The 21509-nt window shown below is 42.3% G+C and overlaps 2 protein-coding genes across 2 annotated transcripts; both read left to right on the forward strand.

Moving 5' to 3' along the window:
• The first annotated feature begins 1927 nt into the window (after nt 1-1927).
• LOC104836413 (PR domain zinc finger protein 10-like) lies at nt 1928-15652 on the forward strand. The gene is made up of 6 exons (XM_010575020.1): nt 1928-2000; nt 5621-5776; nt 6855-6967; nt 9243-9392; nt 12897-13016; nt 15485-15652. The coding sequence occupies exons 1-6, from the start codon at nt 1928-1930 to the stop codon at nt 15533-15535; spliced, it is 663 nt and encodes a 220-aa protein (XP_010573322.1). The 3' UTR covers nt 15536-15652.
• On the forward strand, nt 15597-16760 carry PLAGL1 (pleiomorphic adenoma gene-like 1). The gene has a single exon (XM_010575021.1). It carries the CDS (start codon nt 15597-15599, stop codon nt 16758-16760), a length of 1164 nt encoding a protein of 387 aa, XP_010573323.1.
• The last annotated feature ends 4749 nt before the right edge of the window (nt 16761-21509 follow it).

Consider the following 21509-nt stretch of genomic DNA (forward strand, 5'->3'; position numbering starts at 1 on the left):
GTGCCGCCAGGTAGAGACTGCGAGGCTTCAAGGTCTCTGTGTGTCAGAGATGTGGGAACTCACTGCTTGAAATCTATTGAAAGTTTCCCTCTCAAGCACGTAGGAATGCCTCCCCCTGCTTCTCTTCTGGGGGGGGTGTTATTTTTGGCTGTGGGGTTATGGGAAATACAATACCTGCTTCCCAAATAATACACTGTGTGGTGCATGAAAGTGCAAGTTTTTTCAGCCTTTGCTCAGGTGAGCAATTACGATTGCAAAGTCAGCCTGGTGTGTGGTTTCCTGATGTATTTATTTTTTCTTTTTTTCCATGCAGAGCTGAGCAGTTGTAACTCTCTGCTAATACAAAGTTTTGTTGTATGAGATAGAAGAGGCATGAAAAGGAGACATTGAAGAAATGTTCGCCTATTTTTGTGTTGGACTAGGGATCAGTTATTACAGTTAAAAAGTGAAGATCAGTCAGTAGGGTATTTAGCATGAGAAAATATCAGAAGTTAACGGGATTTGAAAAAAATTATTCTGAATTCTATTTTACTATAATACAACTAGGATGAATTATTGATCAGTTAAGAGCTTCAGCATCTTTCTAAACACACTTTGTGCATCAAACCTAGGACATGTAAGGCTTCTTTCATAAAAACTTTTTTACAGATGAAATGTGTGCCAGTGGCCCACAATAATGGGAAAATAACTTAGGATTAACTGTGTGCTAACTGAGTACTTTGAATTTTGTGCCAGATAAATTATATTGTAGAACAAGGTTTTCAAGCTTTTCCAGCAAGGAGTGCTGCAGAACAAACCAGAGGGCAGGAAAACCTCATGTACCTTTGTGTAAGAAGAACCAAGACTGACATACTGCACATGCAGTGTATCTTAGAAAATGTCCACAAGGTATTTTTGCAGCATTCCTCTACGTGAAAGCTGAACAAGGCTAACGGAGCGGTATGATTTTACTCTGGGATAAATTACTGTTGTTTGCTATGCAAATCTTATGATTGTAATTAGGCTAGGATTTGGACTGCTATGTACACTGATCTTTGTTCCCTTGGCACACGGGAGCTAATTCTAATGCTACAAAACAGCACAGCAAATGTTGAGCACTGCTCAGCTGGACGATCGTTTCTCGTGGGGAGTCCTTGCTCGAAGTGGACGTTTTGAAAGGAATGATTTACCTCTGCCTTCGCAGGGCACGTAAATCATACCGCAGGCACCTTGTGGGCCACTGAAGTGTTCAGATACTGCAAAGTCTCGCTTGAAAGTAGGGGTTGGAGAATGCAGGAAGGACTGCCTGATAGACATCTACTTTTTAGCAAACTCGTTTTAAAAAGTGGTGTTCTGCTGCCGCTGATTGGCTAAGGAGCTGGTGGTATGTTCGAGCTGCTACGACAGTGATTGCAGTTCCTAGTATGGCTATGTATAGCTCCTGTTATCTCTGCAGCCGGACTTTGTGTAACCGCAGCCTGTGGCTCCTTGCCCACGCTAATGAGCTCTCCCCGAGGCTGGGCTTGCGCTTGTGGGGGTGGCACGGCGCTCGGATGGTGCTGCTGTTTTGCAAAGCTGAGTTTGTTAACTGTGTTCCAGCCTAGCTTGCCCGAGCCACTGTGCCACCTTGGCTACTGCTGGCCGTGGGAGCTCATCCCCGCGCAGCGTGGCCAGCCCCAGAGCCGCCTGGAGGACAAGGCAAGCTGGCCGCCGCAGCTGCCAGGCTGTAGTCTGCAGCAAAGGAGAGCTGTCACCTAGACGTGCACTGGGGGGAAGTGCCAGCATAGTGAGGACGGTACAGGTGAGCCACGCTCGCAACCCGTTCTCTTGCCTGGGAACGTGGCTGCCGGTGTTTCGGTCAGCCCATGTGGTGGGAGTGCATCCGGCAGGCAGCGGGTGGCGTTTTCCCGGTGACCCAAAGAGCAAGGGGAAGCCATAGCTGCCGACCATGGTTCCCGATGGCTGGGCAGAAGTGGGAGTAGGTGCATTCAGGGCTGCCAGGCTGGGGGCATACAGGAGATGTACCCTTCTCTTAGCGGGTCCAGCGGTGGTTTGCAGGGTGTGGTAAGTGTGATAAGGTGGTGGCTGCACACCCGTAACCTAGTTGGAGTCTGCACCCACACCCGTGCTGGGCTCTTCTGTACGCGTGCCTTCCCGCTGCTGCAGTGGAGTTCAGCAAAATAAAAATCTTACCAGCTGCAAGATCTACTATCTTGTGTAGTTTTAACTACAGAGAGATAAAAAAGGCATTATTTGGAACTTTTTCAGTCATTGCAAAGACATGGAGAAGGAAGGAAAAAATACCCTCTAGGGGACAATGTAGCACTGCTGCTCTAAAGATATAGTAAATGACACGATCTGTTTTTTAACAGCTTGTAACTCCTGTGAATCTCATTTATTTCTTTGTGTTGCCTACTCATCTAAATCACAGCAAAGCAGAGGAACAGAGGCAGTTTTACTTTTTCTTGCATGCTTGCACATTATCAAGTATTCCTGTAAACATGACATTGAATCTGTTAATTTTGTTTGTGTAAATAAAATTTAAGGGAGCAGGGAAACTGTAAAAGCATCAAGTGAGATACTAAAGTGACTAACAAAAAGCATAAAAAATCTTCTTCACAGAAAGTAATTTTTCTAACCAAGTGTATCTCATTCCTAGTGCTAATACAACAAAGTGTGTTCTTTCCCTAGCTGGATGCTCCATATTTCAGAAGAGGTTAGAGTGTGTTCTGAGGCTGTTGTTGAAAAAATTACATTTTACCTAAGCAGCCAAGTTAAAAGGGGGCATAAAATCTGTGTGAGCTTTGCAAACCGGTGCCGTGCTGCAGCTATGATAATGCATACATTCCTTTGCCAACAGCATCTGTAATTTAGCATTGAAATACAAAAGATCATGACTTGGGTCTGCAATTATCTCTGAGGAAGAATGTGAACTTGACAGTTTTGCGCTGTTAGTTTAGGGGGAAGAAATTACAAAGACCCCCATTCGCCAGAGTAGTCCCTAAAGTTGTTATATTTACAGTGGTCCAATCCTGTGCTTCTGGTACACCTGGCAATTTTTAGCGTGCAATAAATTCAGAGTCAGGGGACTAACATGCTGGTGTGGGGTCAGAAATACTGTGTAGTGAATGTCGTTCCAGGATGCCTGTTAAATAACTAAGTCATCTAGTTATCTTCATATCCCATGTAACAAAACACAGAAAATCCTAGAACACGCCTTGGGCAGCTGCGGATATTTCAGGGTGCCGCACAGCAATGCCCAGTCAGAATCCCAAGCCATACTAGCAAGCTGCTTAAAAACCCCTTCCAGCTCTGCAGCTAATTTAATTCAGTGCTAGCTGACGGCTTCATCATGCCAGCTAGGCCTGCCACCTGGGGAGCCGTCTCTGGGGCCGATAAGCTCAGTGGCATGCTCAGCACCCATTCGGATGCAGAGCGGTCCCTGATTTTGGAGGAGTGCCTGCCCAGCATCCACACCGCATGAACTGTTTCAGACATTACATCTTGGATCTGGAGAACGAAGGAGGGTTAGCTAATGGGGCACTAGTGCCAAATTTGGAGGCCAATTCAAGGGAGACTCTTTTTCTGTTTTCCCTTCCCGTGAGCTGCCCACCCTGGGGCCTCTGTGGTGGGCACTGCCCCAGGGTGGCTGGAAGGTTTGCTCAGGAGCACGGTAGTGATGAATCACAGAGGCATGGCATGGATTGATAAGGTCGTGTACTTTACGATTAGATACATCCTCCCTCTAACAGCAGTTCTTTGTCTCCATTTTGCTTTTGGTAATGTTATTTGGCAGTTTGCATACGACTCTCCAAGCAGGAGCTATTTGACTTGAGACAAAGTCGCTATTATTCTAGGTAAGCTCAGGAAGCCCTCAGAATTTTGTTGCCCTCAGAAGACATAGATTGTTGGCAATTTATTTAAAAGCCAATTAAGTTAAATGACCAAGAAAATATTTTTTTCCTTGCAGCCTAGCTGTAAAGGACTTTCAGGTACATAAAATGGTGTGTAACAAGAAAAATCTGCCTTGCAGCTGTATTACTTAACTTTTCGTGCATTTTAAGTGATGGCTGTACAGCGGCATGTTCTGTATCTGTAGCACTAGCAAAAAAAATCACATATTTCAGCTATTCATAGTGCAGGTGTATAGTCCGGGACCCATAGCAAAAGAAAACTATTACATGGTCCCCAAATTATTGAAAAATATGGACTACTGCAGTGCTTGCAGCCTGACCAACGTGCAAGTCTACCTGCTCATCTAGAGTTGATGGAGAGCCCAAAGAACTCAGTAGGAGCACTTCAGGCTTATTTGGGGAGATTTTGGACTAGACTCTCGAGGCGTGTAATTTAGTCAAGTGCCTACTTGTGTTTACAAACTGAAGCCTTTTTGAGATACCCTGAATATGGCATTTATGGTGTTTCTCTCTTTTCTCAAAGAGCATCTCTGATGTCTCTCCAGGCAGTGTCTCCTGAGCCCTTACGCTTCTCTTGACCTCTCTGGCTCCGAGCCCCTGTCTGTGGTGAAGCCTCACCTCTCCTGCCCCGGTCTCTGCTACAGTGTCCCGTGGCTCCCTTGGAGTCTCTTGGCTGTTCTGGCTCCCCTCCTCTGCTCCTTATTGTCGCTTACTGAATAGACTTGCTCAGCAGAGTTTTCAGAAGTAAAACAAAACGAGGTAGTCATGGATGACCAATATCAGCTTTTCCTTTTAACTCGGTCGTACAGCGTTGTTGGCTCGCTGGTTTGGTTTCTACTGTCTATAAAAAGGTTTTGTGCGAGAAGTCCTCTTTTTCCCATCGCCCTGTGTGACACCAGTGCCGGGATGACCTCCTTCTGCTGGAGAGTGTCACTGCTCAGTTGTGTCGCGGCTCCGTATGGGTTTCCCTGGCAACCAGTTTGAGCTACGCTGAACCAAAAATACCTCACTGTGCTGGGGGAAAGTCAGTTTGCAGACATGTATTTCTCATTAATGACTTCTCTGGATGGTTCGTGTGTTCAGCCTGCAGATGTCATTATTGTGAACCGATGACTGGGGGATGCGGCGTGCCCCTTTTGCTTACTTCCACAGGCAGCACAGTCTACCAGAAGGCTGCCCTTGTGTGATTGTCAGCTGAGTTGTGAGTGTAAGACCCATCGCAGTCATTTGTTAAGGTACACTGAGGGTTTCGTGTTCCACTAAGAATGGTCTGTGCAGGCTCACAAAGTCACAGTGATCTTTCTTGGACTCCTTGGATCTCTGCAAGTCACCTTGGTTATTACTAGCAATTTTGCCCTTCTCATTTCTATATAAATATATGCACCTTGGTTTATAGGTGTGCATGCTGTGAGCTCCAGTTTTGCTGCCATCCTAGTCTTCAAAGGCACGGTTTGTGACACCTCCAGATGAACGTGCATATAAATCTTTGGAGGTCAGGACCCACCAATTCGCACAGGAGAGAATGCACAAATTGGAAGTGTTATTTCAAACCTTCCTAGTTCAGTTTTGACTTGCAGATAATCTTTTTGCTACCTAATGTAGAACAGTGGTGTGAAGAAAAGCATTGGTAATTCAAGATGTGTTCTCAAGGTGACAAAATTAGAAGAGACTAAGTTGGAGAGCAGTATGTCCTTTTTAGTAACGGGTTCCCTTTTCTGGATTTGTAGGGTGTGAGGATTGCGGTAAAAGCCTTGTAGGAGAATGCAAGCTCCACGGACCACTCATCAGGGCTAAAGATAGGGTTATTCCTAGCCGAGCCCGTCTCACCCTACCTCATTACCTCACTTTGCGAGTGTTGGAGCTGCGAGCTGGAAACCAGCAGAGTAAGTATTTTAGCTCTTTTTCCCACATTTGAGAAAGAGGAGGGAAAAGTACTAACGCTGGCTTGTTTTCATGAATAACTCAAGGCATAATCACTGGGTATTAACAGTATGAAGACTATTTTCAGCTGAGCACAGCTGAAGCTCACATTCAGCTACTGGTTTTTATGACTGATTTCTAGTAACTTTCATGCATAGACTGACAGCAGGACATTAGCCAGAGCTGGTGTGACATTTAGCTGTGAGCAATCAGTTAGCTCTGTTCAGTCAATACAAGTTTAATGAATGTTGAATTTGTATCTAATAGTAGCAGCCATGCACTATTACATTTTTTTTCTTTTCCCCAAACACGCAAAACAGGAAAGAGTATTCAATAAGAGGTCAGAAACAAAATGGTAAATAACATCCCTCATCTACCCCCTGCAAACTCCTGAACACAGGGGGTTAATTTACCTTTTGCCGCATCTTCAGTTCCTGTTGTAGAAAGACTGTTTTTCCTTCTGAGGGCAGGGCAATTTCAATGCCCAAACTTGAAAAAAGGAACAACATCCTTAGCGTGCAAATTTTCCACAGCTACTTGTGTAAAATTAGTCCTGGCTAGATTGCATTTCAGAAGGAGAATGACAAGATGCCACAATAGTGTTGCACCATTGGTATTAGGCAGGGGAATAACTAGAATGATTAAGATGGCTAATGTTGTGTTTTTATAGATTCTCTCCACGCATATTGGGAGAGAACAACCTTGTAAATTATGCCAACAGGCAGGCCGCTATGATAACATCAGCTTGCAGATTGAAGGGTATCAACACATACTTGAGTTGCATACTCAGTTTAATATCCTGTCATGGATTTTAGGCACTTTTGTATTCAATGTAATACCCATTTTTAAAAAATCTCTGTACATATTTACATCCTTTTTAGATTCTTCCCATTAGAATTATTTACCTGGGTTATTTGTCTAGAAGAAGAATTCATGTGTTCTGCACTATTGTTGTTTACCTCCATTTTCACAACTGTAAATATACAAGAAATAGCTTGTGATGTCTATATTAATACTAGACTGGTCTTTTTTTATTCACAGTCCTTGGAGTATTTGCAAAGAAAGTAATACAGAAGAGAACACAGTTTGGTCCTTATGTTGGTCAACTGTCTACAAAACTGACCCGCTATGATGAGAGCAGGCTAGTCCTGCAGGTAAAAACCCAGTGACTTACTATGAAGTGCATATGTGTCTTTAACAGTTCATATGTATTTATGTATTTTAACTGGTCAATTTGCCATCTGATCTAGTTAATTAATCATACTTCTGATCTGTATGTATGGATGTAAATCACATTAGACAGCACAGCATAACCTGAAATACCAAAATGTTCCTGTATATTGTGTTTTCTAGAAGCTTCCTTTCCTGCTTTCTAGTTTTACCGCTTCCAGGGTGAGGTACCTATCAGTCGAACAGCTCTTGATAAACTTTTCACAGAGCATGGCTCCAGAAAGTATCCAAGGATAGTACTGTCTTCCCAGATAAAACAAAAGGATTTGTACTTAACACCATGCCACTGGGAGGGTTGAGTTTGTGCACTGTGTTAGCAATAGTGGCAGAAATATGTGCTAAAGCACCTGTTTAGTAGGGAGGAACATTGCAGGGATGGGGAAACACTTCTTACTGATGTATTATATATAAACTTCGACACACAGTGCACTAACTCAGTTTATTTAGTCAGATGGTTATTTAGGGCTGGTACCATCCCTTGCTGCATGCGCAGATACTGATCGTCTCATCTGGACTGTGACTCTATTGTTTGTACTTTACCCAGCACAAATAGTGGCCTCTCAGGACTAGCCTAGCTTGGACATGTCTACATGCACATCCTTTCCCACAGGAATTCCTTGGGAGTGATAGTTGATTGTAATCCTCTACACTGCAGTCTTCGCATTTCGCTGCACGGGGTCATGGCTGGGCTCACCTCTCTGTCATACAGCAAGTGCGTGGTCAAGCCACAGCCTCCGTCAGGACTTCCCGACAGGTCACGGTTCTTCTAGAGCCTGCATTTCGTATCAGGCTCTCTCACCCCCAGGAGAGAGGGACCAGCAGCAGCTGTCCTGTGACATGCTTTATGTCTTCATTTGAGTTCCCTCCAGAAGCTTGGGACTGGAAAACACTGTGTGTTGTGGAGGAAGGCATACAGATACTTCTGTAATTTCATTTGAGAGCAAAAGTAGTAGCTTCAGTAATTGCTATAAACTTCATTTGCTCATGGAAGTCATGGGAATGGTCTGCCAGGAGAGCAACGCTGTCCTGTGGGATTTTCATGGCATGTTGACACCAGAGAGGATTTGTTCTTCTCCATAACTAAATCGTTTCTGTCTTTTTATGAGACACTTTAATTTTTGCAAATGCAGAAACCTTATTTCTCTAACAAGTTTGTGAGCATGGATGAGCTAAGCACCCAGTTCCTTACTCTTCAAGCCATAGTAAACCACACCCTGTCCTTTATCAGTCAGCCCCACTTGCTTAAGAGTATACAGTGATAAGCACAGCTCTGGCTGATGAATGGACTGTTTCTTCAAAAGAGGAGACTAGAGTCCCAGGTTTCCTACGTGACAGCAGTAGCTGCCTTGACTTCTCCCTAGCAGCATTCTGAGTATGTGACCAAACTTGTCCAACAGGCAGGTGTTTTCATCAGAAACCTGACGAAGTTAGATAAAATAGTTCCCAGAAGCAATGGAAATGCAACTTTTTTTGCAATTAATTGCTCAGTTACGTGGTTAGTAGAACAGATGCGTGCTGTGCTGACATACGTTGTGCAGCTTCAGCTGTCTGTGTTCAAGACTATATTGCAGAAAAGCAACTGTCTTGCATGAGGTTGTGAGTGTTTGGCTCGTAGAGGCATTCCCTTGGAAAGGAATCTAGGAAGAATGAATTAAAGCAATAAGAAAGAGATCTTTATGGCACAATTGTTCGTTTGTATTTACTTTTGCATTGTTAAGGGGAAAAAGAGAATGCTGTTAAAATGCCATTATATTGTATGTTACCTCTCTGGACTTATACAAGTTACACAATTGTTCCATGCAAAATGTAACATTAATATGGCACTAAAGTTCGAGATTATCAAGAACTCAGGAAGTACATTAAGGCAAAAAGCTTATCTTTCTACCTGCCTGCACTTAGTTCTTATAATATTATCTTTACATAACATAAAAATGATGATATATAAACTGGAAAAACATACAAAGGCCTACAGTTATTTTAGTAGCTGGGTGCTTGGCAGGGATTCGTTCTTCACTTTCTTTTGTACTCGCTATTCTTTAAGAGTGATCTGTTTCAAAACAACCATGATTTCAAAGGACATATGACCAAGACAGGGTACATAACTGACAGCCATGATTCCAAGTTAAAGAAAACTAATGTGCCTCTATACAGGAGCTGGTTTTATCATGTTCTTTCTCCTGTCCTCCCCCTTTGTTTCAGGTATTGAAAGATGGAGGGAAGTACTTTCTGGACACTCCGAATGAAGACTGTGGAAACTGGATGATGTTTGTCCGGCTAGCCCGGAACCAAGAAGAACAGACCCTTGTGGCTTATCAGCACTGTGGAGAAGTGTACTTCACAACTGTTAAGGTAGTTAAACCCACGTTGCTTCACCTGTCATCCAAATGGAAGTTTACAGGCAAAGGTTCTGAAAAGCTAACCCTTTTACAGGTGAAAGATTGATTATATTCTGCCAGCTGGATCTTTATTACATACCACCTTTTATATCGCTTAATCTGTAGTAAAGCAAGCAGTGTATGGGGTTTTCCAGTAAAAGGTGGTGTGTACTTGCTGTTGTGGGTAGTGAAGAAACTGAGCAGAGAGAAGCAGAAATGTCATTCATCATGGCAGTGTTTAAACATGAATGTTGTAAAGTTCTTCAGTGCCAGATAGGTACATGGTGAGACGATCTAGCATTGTTACATTCAATGGTACTTCATCCTGGAAAGAACAAACACATTCCCTTCCTTTATTACATTTTTGGACACATGTATTCTGAGCACATTACCAGGTGCTCAGGAACAGGGTGCTAAGTAGAATCTTTATGTATTCTTTTCCACGCTCATTAAATCTGAAGACGTAACTGCAGAGCTTACAATACTGCAATGTTGCCATGAAACTATCAGTTTATGTTAGAGATTCTGGACTGCATCTTCGCCTGAGGAGAGAGAATAAAGTACTCTGTATTTATAAATGACACTGGAACATACAGTCTCGGTTTTTGTTGTTTTGGCCACTTTCTCAGGCAAAGTTTGTTTTAACCAGAACTTACTCTTTTGTACACTTAGGAAACTGAAGTCTGTATGTTGAACATTCATTGTTTTCCTTTTTTATTCTTAAGTTAATGCTTGTATATCATTGTAAGCAACATTAAAAATTAAAAAAAGGAGAGAATATTAGTTAAAAGAAGTTACTGTGGGAGTAAAATGCAGCATTTCAATTTCATTTCCAAGATTGGCATGCATTTCTGTGGGATAGTAGCATTTACTTTTGTTCCTCCATTTTTGTTTCTCCACCTGCACAGTGAGAAGAATACTTACCACGCAGTGATGATGTGAGAATAAGTTAATAGTGATAACATTTTACACCTTCAGAGTCTTTTATAACAGTATGAAGTATAGTTGCTTTTGAATTAATACTAAAATAATTATTTAAAAAAACGAAAATCAATGTAAAACAGTATATGCTAATCTGAGACATTGTTTAGGCTGTGTTTGAGATTCTGATGCAATCCGTACCATTTGAGATTTCAAATTGATTTTAAATGCGTGCTGCACTTGTAGAACTGTCAGGATTAATAATACTATATTTGGGAAGCATGAACAAATGCTCTTCTAAGAAGTTGTAGTTATGAACTGGTAACTTAAAATTTCCAGTATAATTTAAATACTATTGAACCAGCTCTCTGCTGACTTCAGCAGAACTCTGCTCATTGGCATTAATGGAGAGTTGCATCCTATATACTGACATGAAGAGTATCTTAGGATGATGAATGTGTCTTGGAACCTTTACTGTGCTGTGTATCATAGGGAATTACTTTGGGTTTGTTTCTGCTAAATCCCAGTATCATTCATGGTACTGTGGCATCCTGCAGATTTTGTCCTGGTCAGCAAAAGTGATAGCCTTTTGCTACACTTAGGCACACCCTGCTGGTCATGGCGTGAGGCTGCCTTAGGCCTCATTATGAAGATATTTTCTCAAGATATTTTGAATAAAGTCTGTTAAGTTGGGAGTAGAAAGATTGGCTCCTCTCCCCACTGTTTTTACAAAGAGATGGGATTTCAGTGACATAAAACTGCAGCTACAAAAGCATACATGTAAGTGGCACACCAACAGCACCGTTAGCATACTTGCTGACCTAATGACTGCAGTCCCAAAAAGAATAGAATTATGAGGAAGTAAAAATTGTCCACGGTTGGTGTCTGATCACAGGAGAGTTTCACGTGAGTGCTGCCATAGCTTTCTCTTACTGTCACAGGTGAGACAGACTAAATCAACAACTTGTAGTGCATTTGGATACTGGTGTTTAATCTCAGTTTTACTGAGATGAGAGATGAGAGCTTTTACCTTACTTGACTGTTTGACGCACTGATGCACTTGCTCTCCCTCCAAAGTCACATTGACTAGGTCTCAGCTTCCCACAGAGGAGATTGCCGCTGGTCCAGGAATGTCAGGCAGAAAGTCATGACAGTATCGTGCTGTGTGGCTGTCGGTGGGTACCAGTCTCAGGTGTCACTGGTCAAGGTCCCGAGGCATCCCCAGACATTTGTCTCTGTGGAGCTCCCCCAGGCTTGGTTTTCTCCATCTAAATAGACTATATGCAGGAGCACAATGCATGATCGGCCTCCTAGTTGGTGGCTCTGCCTCATGTCCTGTATTGAGCGGAGAATTCAGCACATACCATTTCTGTTTAGGCCAGGTGTTATCAAAACATACAACCAACCCATACTGGTTGTGGTTAGCAAGCAGGCTTGTGCTTGGGAGTTCAAAAGTTCAGTTTTCGACATTATACACACAATTACCTGTCACCTGTCAGCATTCACAACCTAAGTTGTCTTTCATCTACCATGCTTGTCCAACACCGATGTTATAAGTGCATTTTAAGATGTCGCATTTTGTGGAATAAGACTTAGCTGCTCTCCTTCCAGGCTAGTTCTCTGCAGTTGCACGAGTTTAGCTTAGTTAAAACTACAAGTACAGTGCAGATTGGCTCTACCCCCGTTGCAACAATGTTGTTTTTTATTTAGATGAAGAAAATTGTGTACAGGGCCAGGGAGTCATATAAATCATGACCCCAAAGTTAGTTTTCTCCTTTGCTTTTAAATAACTAATAGATCTTTAGCCAGTGTGTGTAATCACTTCTCTCTTTTTCTATTTGCTGTATTATTGACTGAAAGTATTTCTCAGAGGAGGTCATAGTCCAGTCCAAGGAAAGATTTGGGCAGGCATGACTGGATGGGAGGCTGCAGATTATGGACTCCCTTAGCCCTGTGTGGGAAGACTTCAGTGAAAGGAGGGCAGAGGTACGATAAAGCACATGCATAGCGAGCCTGACACGTTAGAGCCAGCGCATGGAAATACGCAAATTTGACTTGCAGTCCACAGATTGATCAACTCTGCACCCGTGCTCAGTGAGTGCAACATATCCAGGAAGCATCCAAGCTGTTGTGCATTTTTCCTTTGCCTGTGCCCTATAGTTAAGTGTTGTGACCAGTGGGCTTTGAGACATCAAGGATGAGCATGGAATATTGCTTGGAAAGACTGCTGGATGTCTGGACATTACAGACAAATACATCTCACTGAGCAAAGATCATGAGGGCTGAGGCACCCCTTCTGCTACAGGCCCCCCCCCCCCCCCCCCAAATTTCTGTACATACACATTTCTGCTTTTAGAAAGTGTCAAACCCTAGTGGATAGTCATGCTCAAAAAGTGCTTGAATCTTGAAATTAAATTACCAATAATTTAAACAGATTCAAAGAATGCAACTTGGGTAGGGACAACAAATTGCACACCCCCACCCCTCCAATCTTCAGTATTATTTGGTATTGGAAAATTGGCGCAAGTAAACATGTGCTGTTTTCTTCCATTCACAGCCAATTGAACCACACACAGAATTGAAAGTATGGTATGCTGCCGATTATGCCAAATTTATGGAAGCTTCCACAGTCTTCATTAAAGAAGAATCTGATGTCTGTCCTTTGCCTCCAGTAGAAGTAAGTACCCCTGATCTGCATTCAAGCCATCACCAGATATAGTAAATAATGGTTTATTTATGTGCTTTCTCTGTTTGTATAACTTTGGTAATGCTAGGGTGGACCATAGTGTAGTTGGCTGACACAAAGCCAAGTGCAATTTTAACCAAACAGCTACTCAGAGAAAGGCTGCCCTTCCTACCCTGTGTTTGTAATCCAATGGAGCCATTAGATGTAGCCAGAAGGAAGTGGCACCGGTGGGATGTGTTGGAAAGACTTAAGATTGGTGTTAATTTGTAGCTAACCAAGCTGTCCAGCCTCAGACTTCTTTCATCAATTCCCCGTTTTTATGCTCTGACTGGTTGGTCAGAAAATGCACTGGTTATTTCAGTCTTTCCTGTGCAATAACCCTTCTCTTCTAATCCCAGTACCTTCCCCTCTGTACGATAGTAGGAATCCTTAAACTGATAGGAAACGTCTGTTAAGTGTTGCAAACGTGGCCATGTGGATTGATACCTAAGCTAAAAGGAAATGTTAAACAGGGAATACACATGAACCAGGAATTCAGAGGTGCTGCAGGAAGGGAATTAACCCCATTGCTGCTTTTGCATATAAGGCCTTCAGAATATACCCCAGAAAGAAAGTGTGGGAGAGCCACAGCATCAGACGCAGAGAAGAGAGAGGAGGGCTCCATCTGTAGATAAAGACAGAGTGGACATAGCCTTACCATGCGCCCCAGAGCAAGCTAGCCCAAGAACAAGGGAAAGTAAGGACAGTTTGAGAAGCTTAGGTAAAATGTAGAGACACCTAAGGAAGTATATGGCCATGTATTAATTGGAAGTACATTTCATCAGTGACTGGGGGGGGGGGGGGGTGTAATTGTTTTTCATTGGAATTTTTAGAATGTCAATATTCAAAGTGAATTCAACTGAATCCAGTAGAGCTCTTATTTCCACAGAAATAATACTTCCAAATAATGCATTGCTTGCCAAAAAAATGTTTTAATGCCTCTAAGTCAGGATACGCTTGAGATCTCCAAACCTAAGGTGTATCTTATCGAGTTTAAGAAAGTCAAATACCAAATGTCAAGCTAAGTGAGGAAGCCTCTCCTGGAGGCATTGACCATTGCTGTGTGGTAAAGCATGGAGTTAGCCCAAAACATAGGGAAATCCTGTATGGCTAAACTACATTTGTGTGCAGAAACCCATCCAATTTTTGGACAGTTGCAATAGCAGATAAATTATGTCACTCTAAGGATGAAGTACGATTTGCAACTGCTTTTATGAGTAGTTCCATAAAAGGAACAAATGCAGAGACTTTGAAATTCAGTAAGCACAGGTAAACAAAAGGTGAAGGACTCGGGACTGTTACACTAAATGCTAAACAAAAACATGGAAATAGGTATTTAGCCAACCTCCCCCCCCCCCCTTGGTGTTTGTAGACTCCTAGAGAGAATCCATTTCCAGTTGAATAGCTGTGTGGTAGTACAATGAAGTAAATAATGCCAAGGACAATGACAGGTCTTGGGAAAGCCCAGGAGAAGATGTAGGGTCAGTGAGAAGAATATGACCTTTCCTTAGAATGGCTAATAAGAAAGACCTGTTTCTGTTCTCATTGCAGAAAGAGCCTGTAGACCCTTGGATATGCTCCAGCTGTAGAAGCACTTTTGCAACTTTTGCTCTGCTGGAATCTCACCAGTGCATCCCTAAAGACCGAGTCCTTACCACCAGGTTCAGACCACCAAATAAATTGGGACCCGTAAAAGCAAAAAGCAAACTCAAAGGGAAACTGAGAGGAGCGGCATTAGGCAAAAGCATTGCTCAGTGCTTCGGGACCATTTCCTGTTCCTCTGCTGCAAAGCTTAGCTGTGCCAGCTCAGGAAGCACTTGTGATGCTCTTGTGAGGTTTATACCTAAATGGAGAAACGGCCGGTCTTCGCTGTTGAAGGGAAGAGAAGTGAAGCAGCCAGACAGTTACCCTTGCCGACTCTGTGGGAAGATATTTGATTCCATTGACAAGCTCACAGTCCACACTTACGCCCACAAAGGGGAGCGCCCCTACAAGTGTTCACAGCACGGATGCACAAAAGCCTTCATTTCCAAATATAAACTGCTCAGGTACATCTCTGAAGGCACTCCTTTTCTGGTGGGTGTGTGGGGAAAAAACCAAGGACATTTTTTTCCTTTGGGATGTCCTACTGACAGTTAATCCCCGAGTTCCACTTTTTATTATTCCCGTTTTGGTAGAATTGGAGAAAACTAGTCTCCCTCAGTTGCAGTGGCTACTCAAAAAGATAATGTTGAGCAGTTTTAACCTACTGTATGCTTTATGATTAACACCTCCCCCCCAAAAAAGTTAAGCTTTTACTAATAACCTGAGAACTTGTGAAAATGCCTGCCTTCAAGAGTGCCAGTGTTTTCAAGTCTTGAAGCTGCACTCTGTACTAGAGTGAATGTAAATGCGAGTAACTTTTTTTTTTTTTGTCTTAGGCACTCAGCCACTCATTCTTCACAGAAATCTCACCAGTGTGGCTACTGTGAAAAGACCTTTCATAGGAAAGACCATCTAAAGAATCACCTTCAGACTCATGACCCTAACAAGATGGCCTTCAAGTGTGAAGAGTGTGGCAAGAAGTACAACACCAAGCTAGGCTATAAGAGGCACTTGGCTCTTCATGCAGCCACCAGTGGGGACCTTACCTGTAGGGTATGTGCCCAGGAGTTTGGCGGTACTGAAGTTTTATTGGAACACCTCAAAAGCCATGCAGGGAAACCAACTGGCAATACCAAGGAAAAGAAACATAAGTGTGATCACTGTGAGCGTCATTTCTATACCCGTAAAGATGTGCGGCGTCACATGGTAGTTCACACAGGCTGCAAAGACTTTCTATGCCAGTTTTGTGCCCAGAGGTTTGGGCGGAAGGACCACTTGACTCGCCATACTAGGAAGACTCATCCACAAGAACTGCTGAAGAGCAGGTTGCAGAACGGTGACTCAGTGGGTCTCCTTGACCAGCTTTTTCCATTCAGACTGAAGGAAGATGCCAGCATACTGTCCCCTTTTCCTGAAAGGGTTTCTGTGCAGAATGGGATTTTGAATACTTCAGAATCAGAGGAATACAACTGTTCACATCTTCATTCCCAGCCAAACTTACAAACTGCTCCTCCTCTTGAACCTTCTCCTCATTTGCAAAGGATGGGCTGTGCAGACAGCCTTCCAGCTGTCCATCCCACACCATGCTCAACAGCTGTTCCTGCCAACCTGAACCTTCATCAGCCTAATAAATATGACCCTAGTTCTACCTCATTTGCAGCAGGATCCCTCAAAAATCTACCGATAAAAGTGGATGTTAAAGGTTACAATGTGCATCTTCTTGAGGACCTGCCATTACCAGAACCTCAGTCTCTCCACAAAATCAGTCTGGAAGAAGCTTCCTCAGGGCCTGTAGGGGATAATAACAAGTACCCAGTGCACAAGGAGACAGAGGCAGCAGCTGAAACTACGAGCCTGGCTTTCATGGATCTCACTCATGTGATGAGTTTCTGGCAGCTCCCACCAAGTGACAACCAGAACACTACTGGGGACATCACAGCAGCATTTGGACCAGAGGAACCATCACACAGGCTGAATGGCCTCGGCCAACAGCAAGGTCTTCAGCTAGCAACTGGTGGGATGGCCATAAGCCAGCTGCATCATCTTCCTCGCTCCTTTCCATCCACTACAAATTCTGTAACGTTGCCTCATTTTCACCATGCCTTCAAATAACTATCACCATGGTTTGGTTTTTTTTCCTTCTTTTTTCAAGACTGTGCTTCTTACTTAAATCTGTTAGGATGGGGTTGTTTTGGTTTTGTTTTGTTTTTAAGAAAAACTGCCCCAAATATTTTCAAAGCACGTTATGAACATGGTAGTTAAATTCAGGATGTTAATAAACAAGAAGCTCTGTTTTTCATACTACTATTAGTTTTTTAGCATATGACCATAGTAGAACTAACATATTTCCCTCAACACCCTCTATATTTTTGTTTTTTACCTTTCATGCAAACAACTGAATAAATATCTTCAATGATAGCAAAGCATCATAACAGGCACAATAAAACTATGGCTGCTGCAGTAGAAGAAATAGGGTTAGGGTGAATGGGAAGAAAGGGGAAATCACAGAAAAATAATAAGCCATCAATCACAGCAAATTTATACATGTGGCAAATGTAACAAACGTTTTATCAACATCAGATTTCTGTTAAGCACTTAATTACTGAACTTCATGAATCTTTAATTTAAATCAGAATAATTTCAAGAGTAAATCTTACCTCCTTGTTTCACTTTTTTGAAATGCAGAAGATCACTAATGTCATTACATTTAAGTAGATTTTGTTTTCTGAAGTGCACTTCAGCTGTGCACATCTCCTGCATTTTTTTCCTAGGGCTGGAAATAACTACCACTTCTGCATGACTGTGTAAGAACTGATGTCTTCTATATGTGCAGTTTTCAGAATGGGAAGTGAATTGTCTCAAAGGTTAGAGCAGAATGTTAATTTTCACTTAGAGCTGGATCTGGCAAAGTATGAGACACTGCTCTCTCTCTCTAGTAAAACACTTCAGTATTTGCTTAAATTTAAGCATATGTGATCCCATTGGGTCAACAGCTTGATTGACTTAACACTCAATGAAGAATAATGCCTCCTACCTAAGGGGCCTTTATTCACCTTCTGTTGATAAAAATGGCCTTTGTTTAGTCTGGGAAATGATTATTAATTGTAGCCATCTGAAATGTGGATTCCTTCACAGAAAGCCAACCCTGCCCAGGGGAGCCTGCGACAGAAGGGTTGTGGTGGTGAGCTGACACCGGGCCCTCTTCGAAACCAGGTTATGAACCTGCCTCACAAGTGTCACCTGAAATTAGTGGGTGTGATAATGGTCGAGGCCATTTTAATCACAGGGGTTTTTGCTCAGTAGCATTGGGACAGCTGCAGTTGGACTTCCAGCCTTTGTTTCTTCCAAACCAGAACCACAGGGACTTTTGTTTGTTTCCTGGGGTAAATTGTCCATGTACATTTCCAGTTGACGGTGTGCTGGTGTGGCATCTCTATCACCTGGTGCATGAACTAGAAGAAGTTGCAAAAATCATATCTCCCAGTAGATGACATTATTAAAAAAAACAAACCAAACTCTTCACAATTTACTTTCTTGCCTAACCCATCGTTATTAAAAAAAAAAAAAAAAGTCATGGTTTTAGTGCATGATGCAGTTACTAATGGATTCTGTTGCAGCTCAAACAGACACAGAATTTCTGAATCTGAGTAAGTTCTGAAACCCCAAGAGCTACTCTTCCATTAAATCCAAAGAGTTAATAGTACCTAATAATCATTACAAATATAGCATTAAGCAAGCATGCTCTCTTCTCCCCCATTAATCACAGGTATATATTTCCAGACAGCTTCAAATAAAAAATACTTTTTCAATGATTGCTGTTTTGCTGTTAATGAACTACAGTGACATTGTACAACTACAATGATCCCAATATTCTTACAAGTTTATCAGTACTGGGATTAAGGAAAGGTTGTATTATTGCAGTTGATGTGAGAATATGTTCTTCAGATACACTGTTGAGGGTTATTTTTTGTTATGAAAATTTTTGGCATAAGGCAAACCAGAAGGAATTTTAAGATCATTCTTGTAATGACAACAGCAGGAGGAGGAGCAGGTGCTGCACAGTCATGCCCAGTTAGCAGTTATTTAAATTATGAGTTCCAGATAGGGAGAAGGTTGCAAACAATGTTATATGCACATTCTACAGCTAGGCTCGTATTTTCATCCAGACTTGGAAAGGTGTGTGTATACTCACTTACTGCATTGTTTTCCTTGTTCGTGCAAATTGTATTCACTTGGCTTCATCCAAGCTTATGTACTTGTAAAGAAAAAAAAAACCAAAAAAACCCCACCCAAAAAACAACCCAACCCCCTCCCCTGCCCCCCGAAAACCCACAAATGTTTATAGCACTGCCTGATCATATACTGTTAATAGACATTTTGGTTTGTGCTTCCATAAAAGGTCTAATTACTGAAATACTTATCTTTGAATTAAGATGTGATGTTAAGAAGAAAACGTTATGCAAACACTGAGCTAGACTGGCACCCACATTCTTTCAGCTGCTCGGCTGTAGCAGGGTGCTGGGGCTCTGAGCTGTCTAGAGAGGTGCTGCTGCCTGACCTCAGCCTCTTCTGAAACGTGGAAAGATGCGTTGGTGAGAGATGCTTATCGTATGTGACTACAGGTTAAAGACCAGCTCTCATTCAAGTAAAAAGAAAATAACCACTTTCGATATTAAAATGCTTAAAAAGCACACAGGGTCTAGAAGTAAAACACAGAAGCAAATTTGTAATACTGCAGCTTTAACCCTTAAGCCCATTCAAATTTCTTTTTCCAGATTCTTGTCATCATAAATGTAGAGGAAGCTGAGGACAGCCCAGCACAAAGGAAGGCAAATTATTTCAAAAGGTTATGTCTGCAGAAAAATTGTTTTGTTTTAAAATTCTCACAAGTCAGGAGATACCCCTGAGTCATCTAATACCTAAAGCAGGGCTGGACTTTCTCATAGCTTTTGCTAGGGGGACTTCGGTGAGCATTTTTTGAGAGGTCATCAGTAGCTGATGCTTAAAAATGCTTTGTTTCTGAGCAAACAGATTCTTGGGCTCCGTAGACCTGCCTGGTGTGGGCCTGGCTATCGCGTTGCTGAAAGAGCAATTAGTTTGCTTTTGGCGGGGGTAAGATCACAGGCAAGGCAGCGCTAAAGGAGAGGTGCAGGGACAGCAGCAAGTCCTCCCCAGCTCTCCCTGGGCTTACCGTGGTGTCTGGGAGATGGGGCTGCAGCGGGCGGGCAGGCACGACTTCAGGCGGTGACAGCGGAGAAGGTAGCGCGAGCTGCAGGACACCTCTCTGGTGGCACTGCCGTTGGCTCGTGCAGGGCTGCGACGGCACCGGTGCCGGGGCTATGGTGGAGGAAGAAGGCAGCCCAACCAGTGGCCGGTCCTCCTTCCTCCGGCACGGCCAATTCCTCCTCCTCCTCCACACGGGAGAGGAGGACGCAAGGGCAGAGAGCTGGCATAGGGAAGGTAGGATGGACCATGGCATAGCAGCTAAGAGACAGAATAGAAAAATCTGACCCTCCAGACCCTCCAGGTCTTAGGATATTTTAGCTCACATCCTGATAGAGATAAAAATACTCTTACCTGAACTCTGCTTGAAAAATCTGTAGAAGCGGAGCAATATGTGGCGGCTGAAAACAGAATTGCTATAATCAGATGATACCGTAAAAATAGTGAAACTTAGTAAGCATTTGGCCTCGTACAAAAAAATGTACTCATTTTATTAAAAAAAAAAAAAAAGGAAGCCATGTAAACCTGCTGAAATAATGTTAAGGAGCTAAAATTACACTACATGGAACAAAAGACTGCATCCTATATGTAAACACAAGTATTTCTACTGCTCGGTTCCCATCCCCTATCAGAAACCATGTTCATTTCTTTTTCCTTAATTTTTATTTACCATCTGTTCCTGTTGGGACTCTCCATTTTCTTAACCAATGAGTTGCTGTTAATTCCAGAGGTTTTGACAGCCAGTCTGAAATGGGATGGTATGTTCCATGTATTGATGATTGATTCATTTCCTGCTAGCAGAACTTTTAAGTACTGTTCTTCAATACACTGTTCCTGCCCCTATAGTTATATTTTCTGTAAGATACTAGAAAATGAGCTGTGAAATCAAACACTTTTACACACAGACAGAAAGTAATGGAGCAGGGGGACAACAACAAGTACAGCAAAACTTGCTCTAACTTTTCAGGATTCATTTATTTGATTATGAAAGAAAGCAGCTGTTAGAATATTGCACTGGATAGTTTGGTATGGGGTTTTTTCCTCTTGTTCCTGGATTGAAAAAAAGGCTAAGTAGCACTGCTTTCATATATTTGGGCTAATTTCATGCCCTCTAAGAGTCTAGCTCTAGGAGTTAACACTTGCTTCAGTGGCATCCTTTCTGTATTTATCTAATCACTATTAGCTAGAGGCTAAGTAGAGTTTAATTAAACTCTGTAAAGTCTGGTATTTATTATTGCTGTGTCCAACTACTTTTCATCTTCATTTACTTGATAAACATGTAATATGCAAGAAAATTCCTCATGGATTTTAATTGAAAGCCTTTTTGGAAATTGTTGGGCTAAAAAACCCCAACATGTTGCAACATTGAAAGTTTATGCAGGGTGATCCAAGGCTGGTAATAGATCAGGTGGCCAAAAAATAAGAAGGGATATGCCTCCATGACATTTTTGTCTTACCAATCAATTTCTAAAAGCAATTGAAGTTCTTTTAATGTGAGAATGAGATTTGGTTTTAGTTAGTCTGAACTTGACGTGCTTTGAAGCTGATGCACAGCATACATGGCCATTTATCACTTATTAATCACTATCATTTATCATTTATTGTTTACTGGAAGATTCGATTAAATATATACATGAA

The sequence above is a fragment of the Haliaeetus leucocephalus genome, unplaced genomic scaffold (genome assembly GCF_000737465.1).
Source record: "Haliaeetus leucocephalus isolate CR32 unplaced genomic scaffold, Haliaeetus_leucocephalus-4.0 Scaffold450, whole genome shotgun sequence".
Taxonomy (NCBI): Eukaryota; Metazoa; Chordata; class Aves; order Accipitriformes; family Accipitridae; genus Haliaeetus; species Haliaeetus leucocephalus.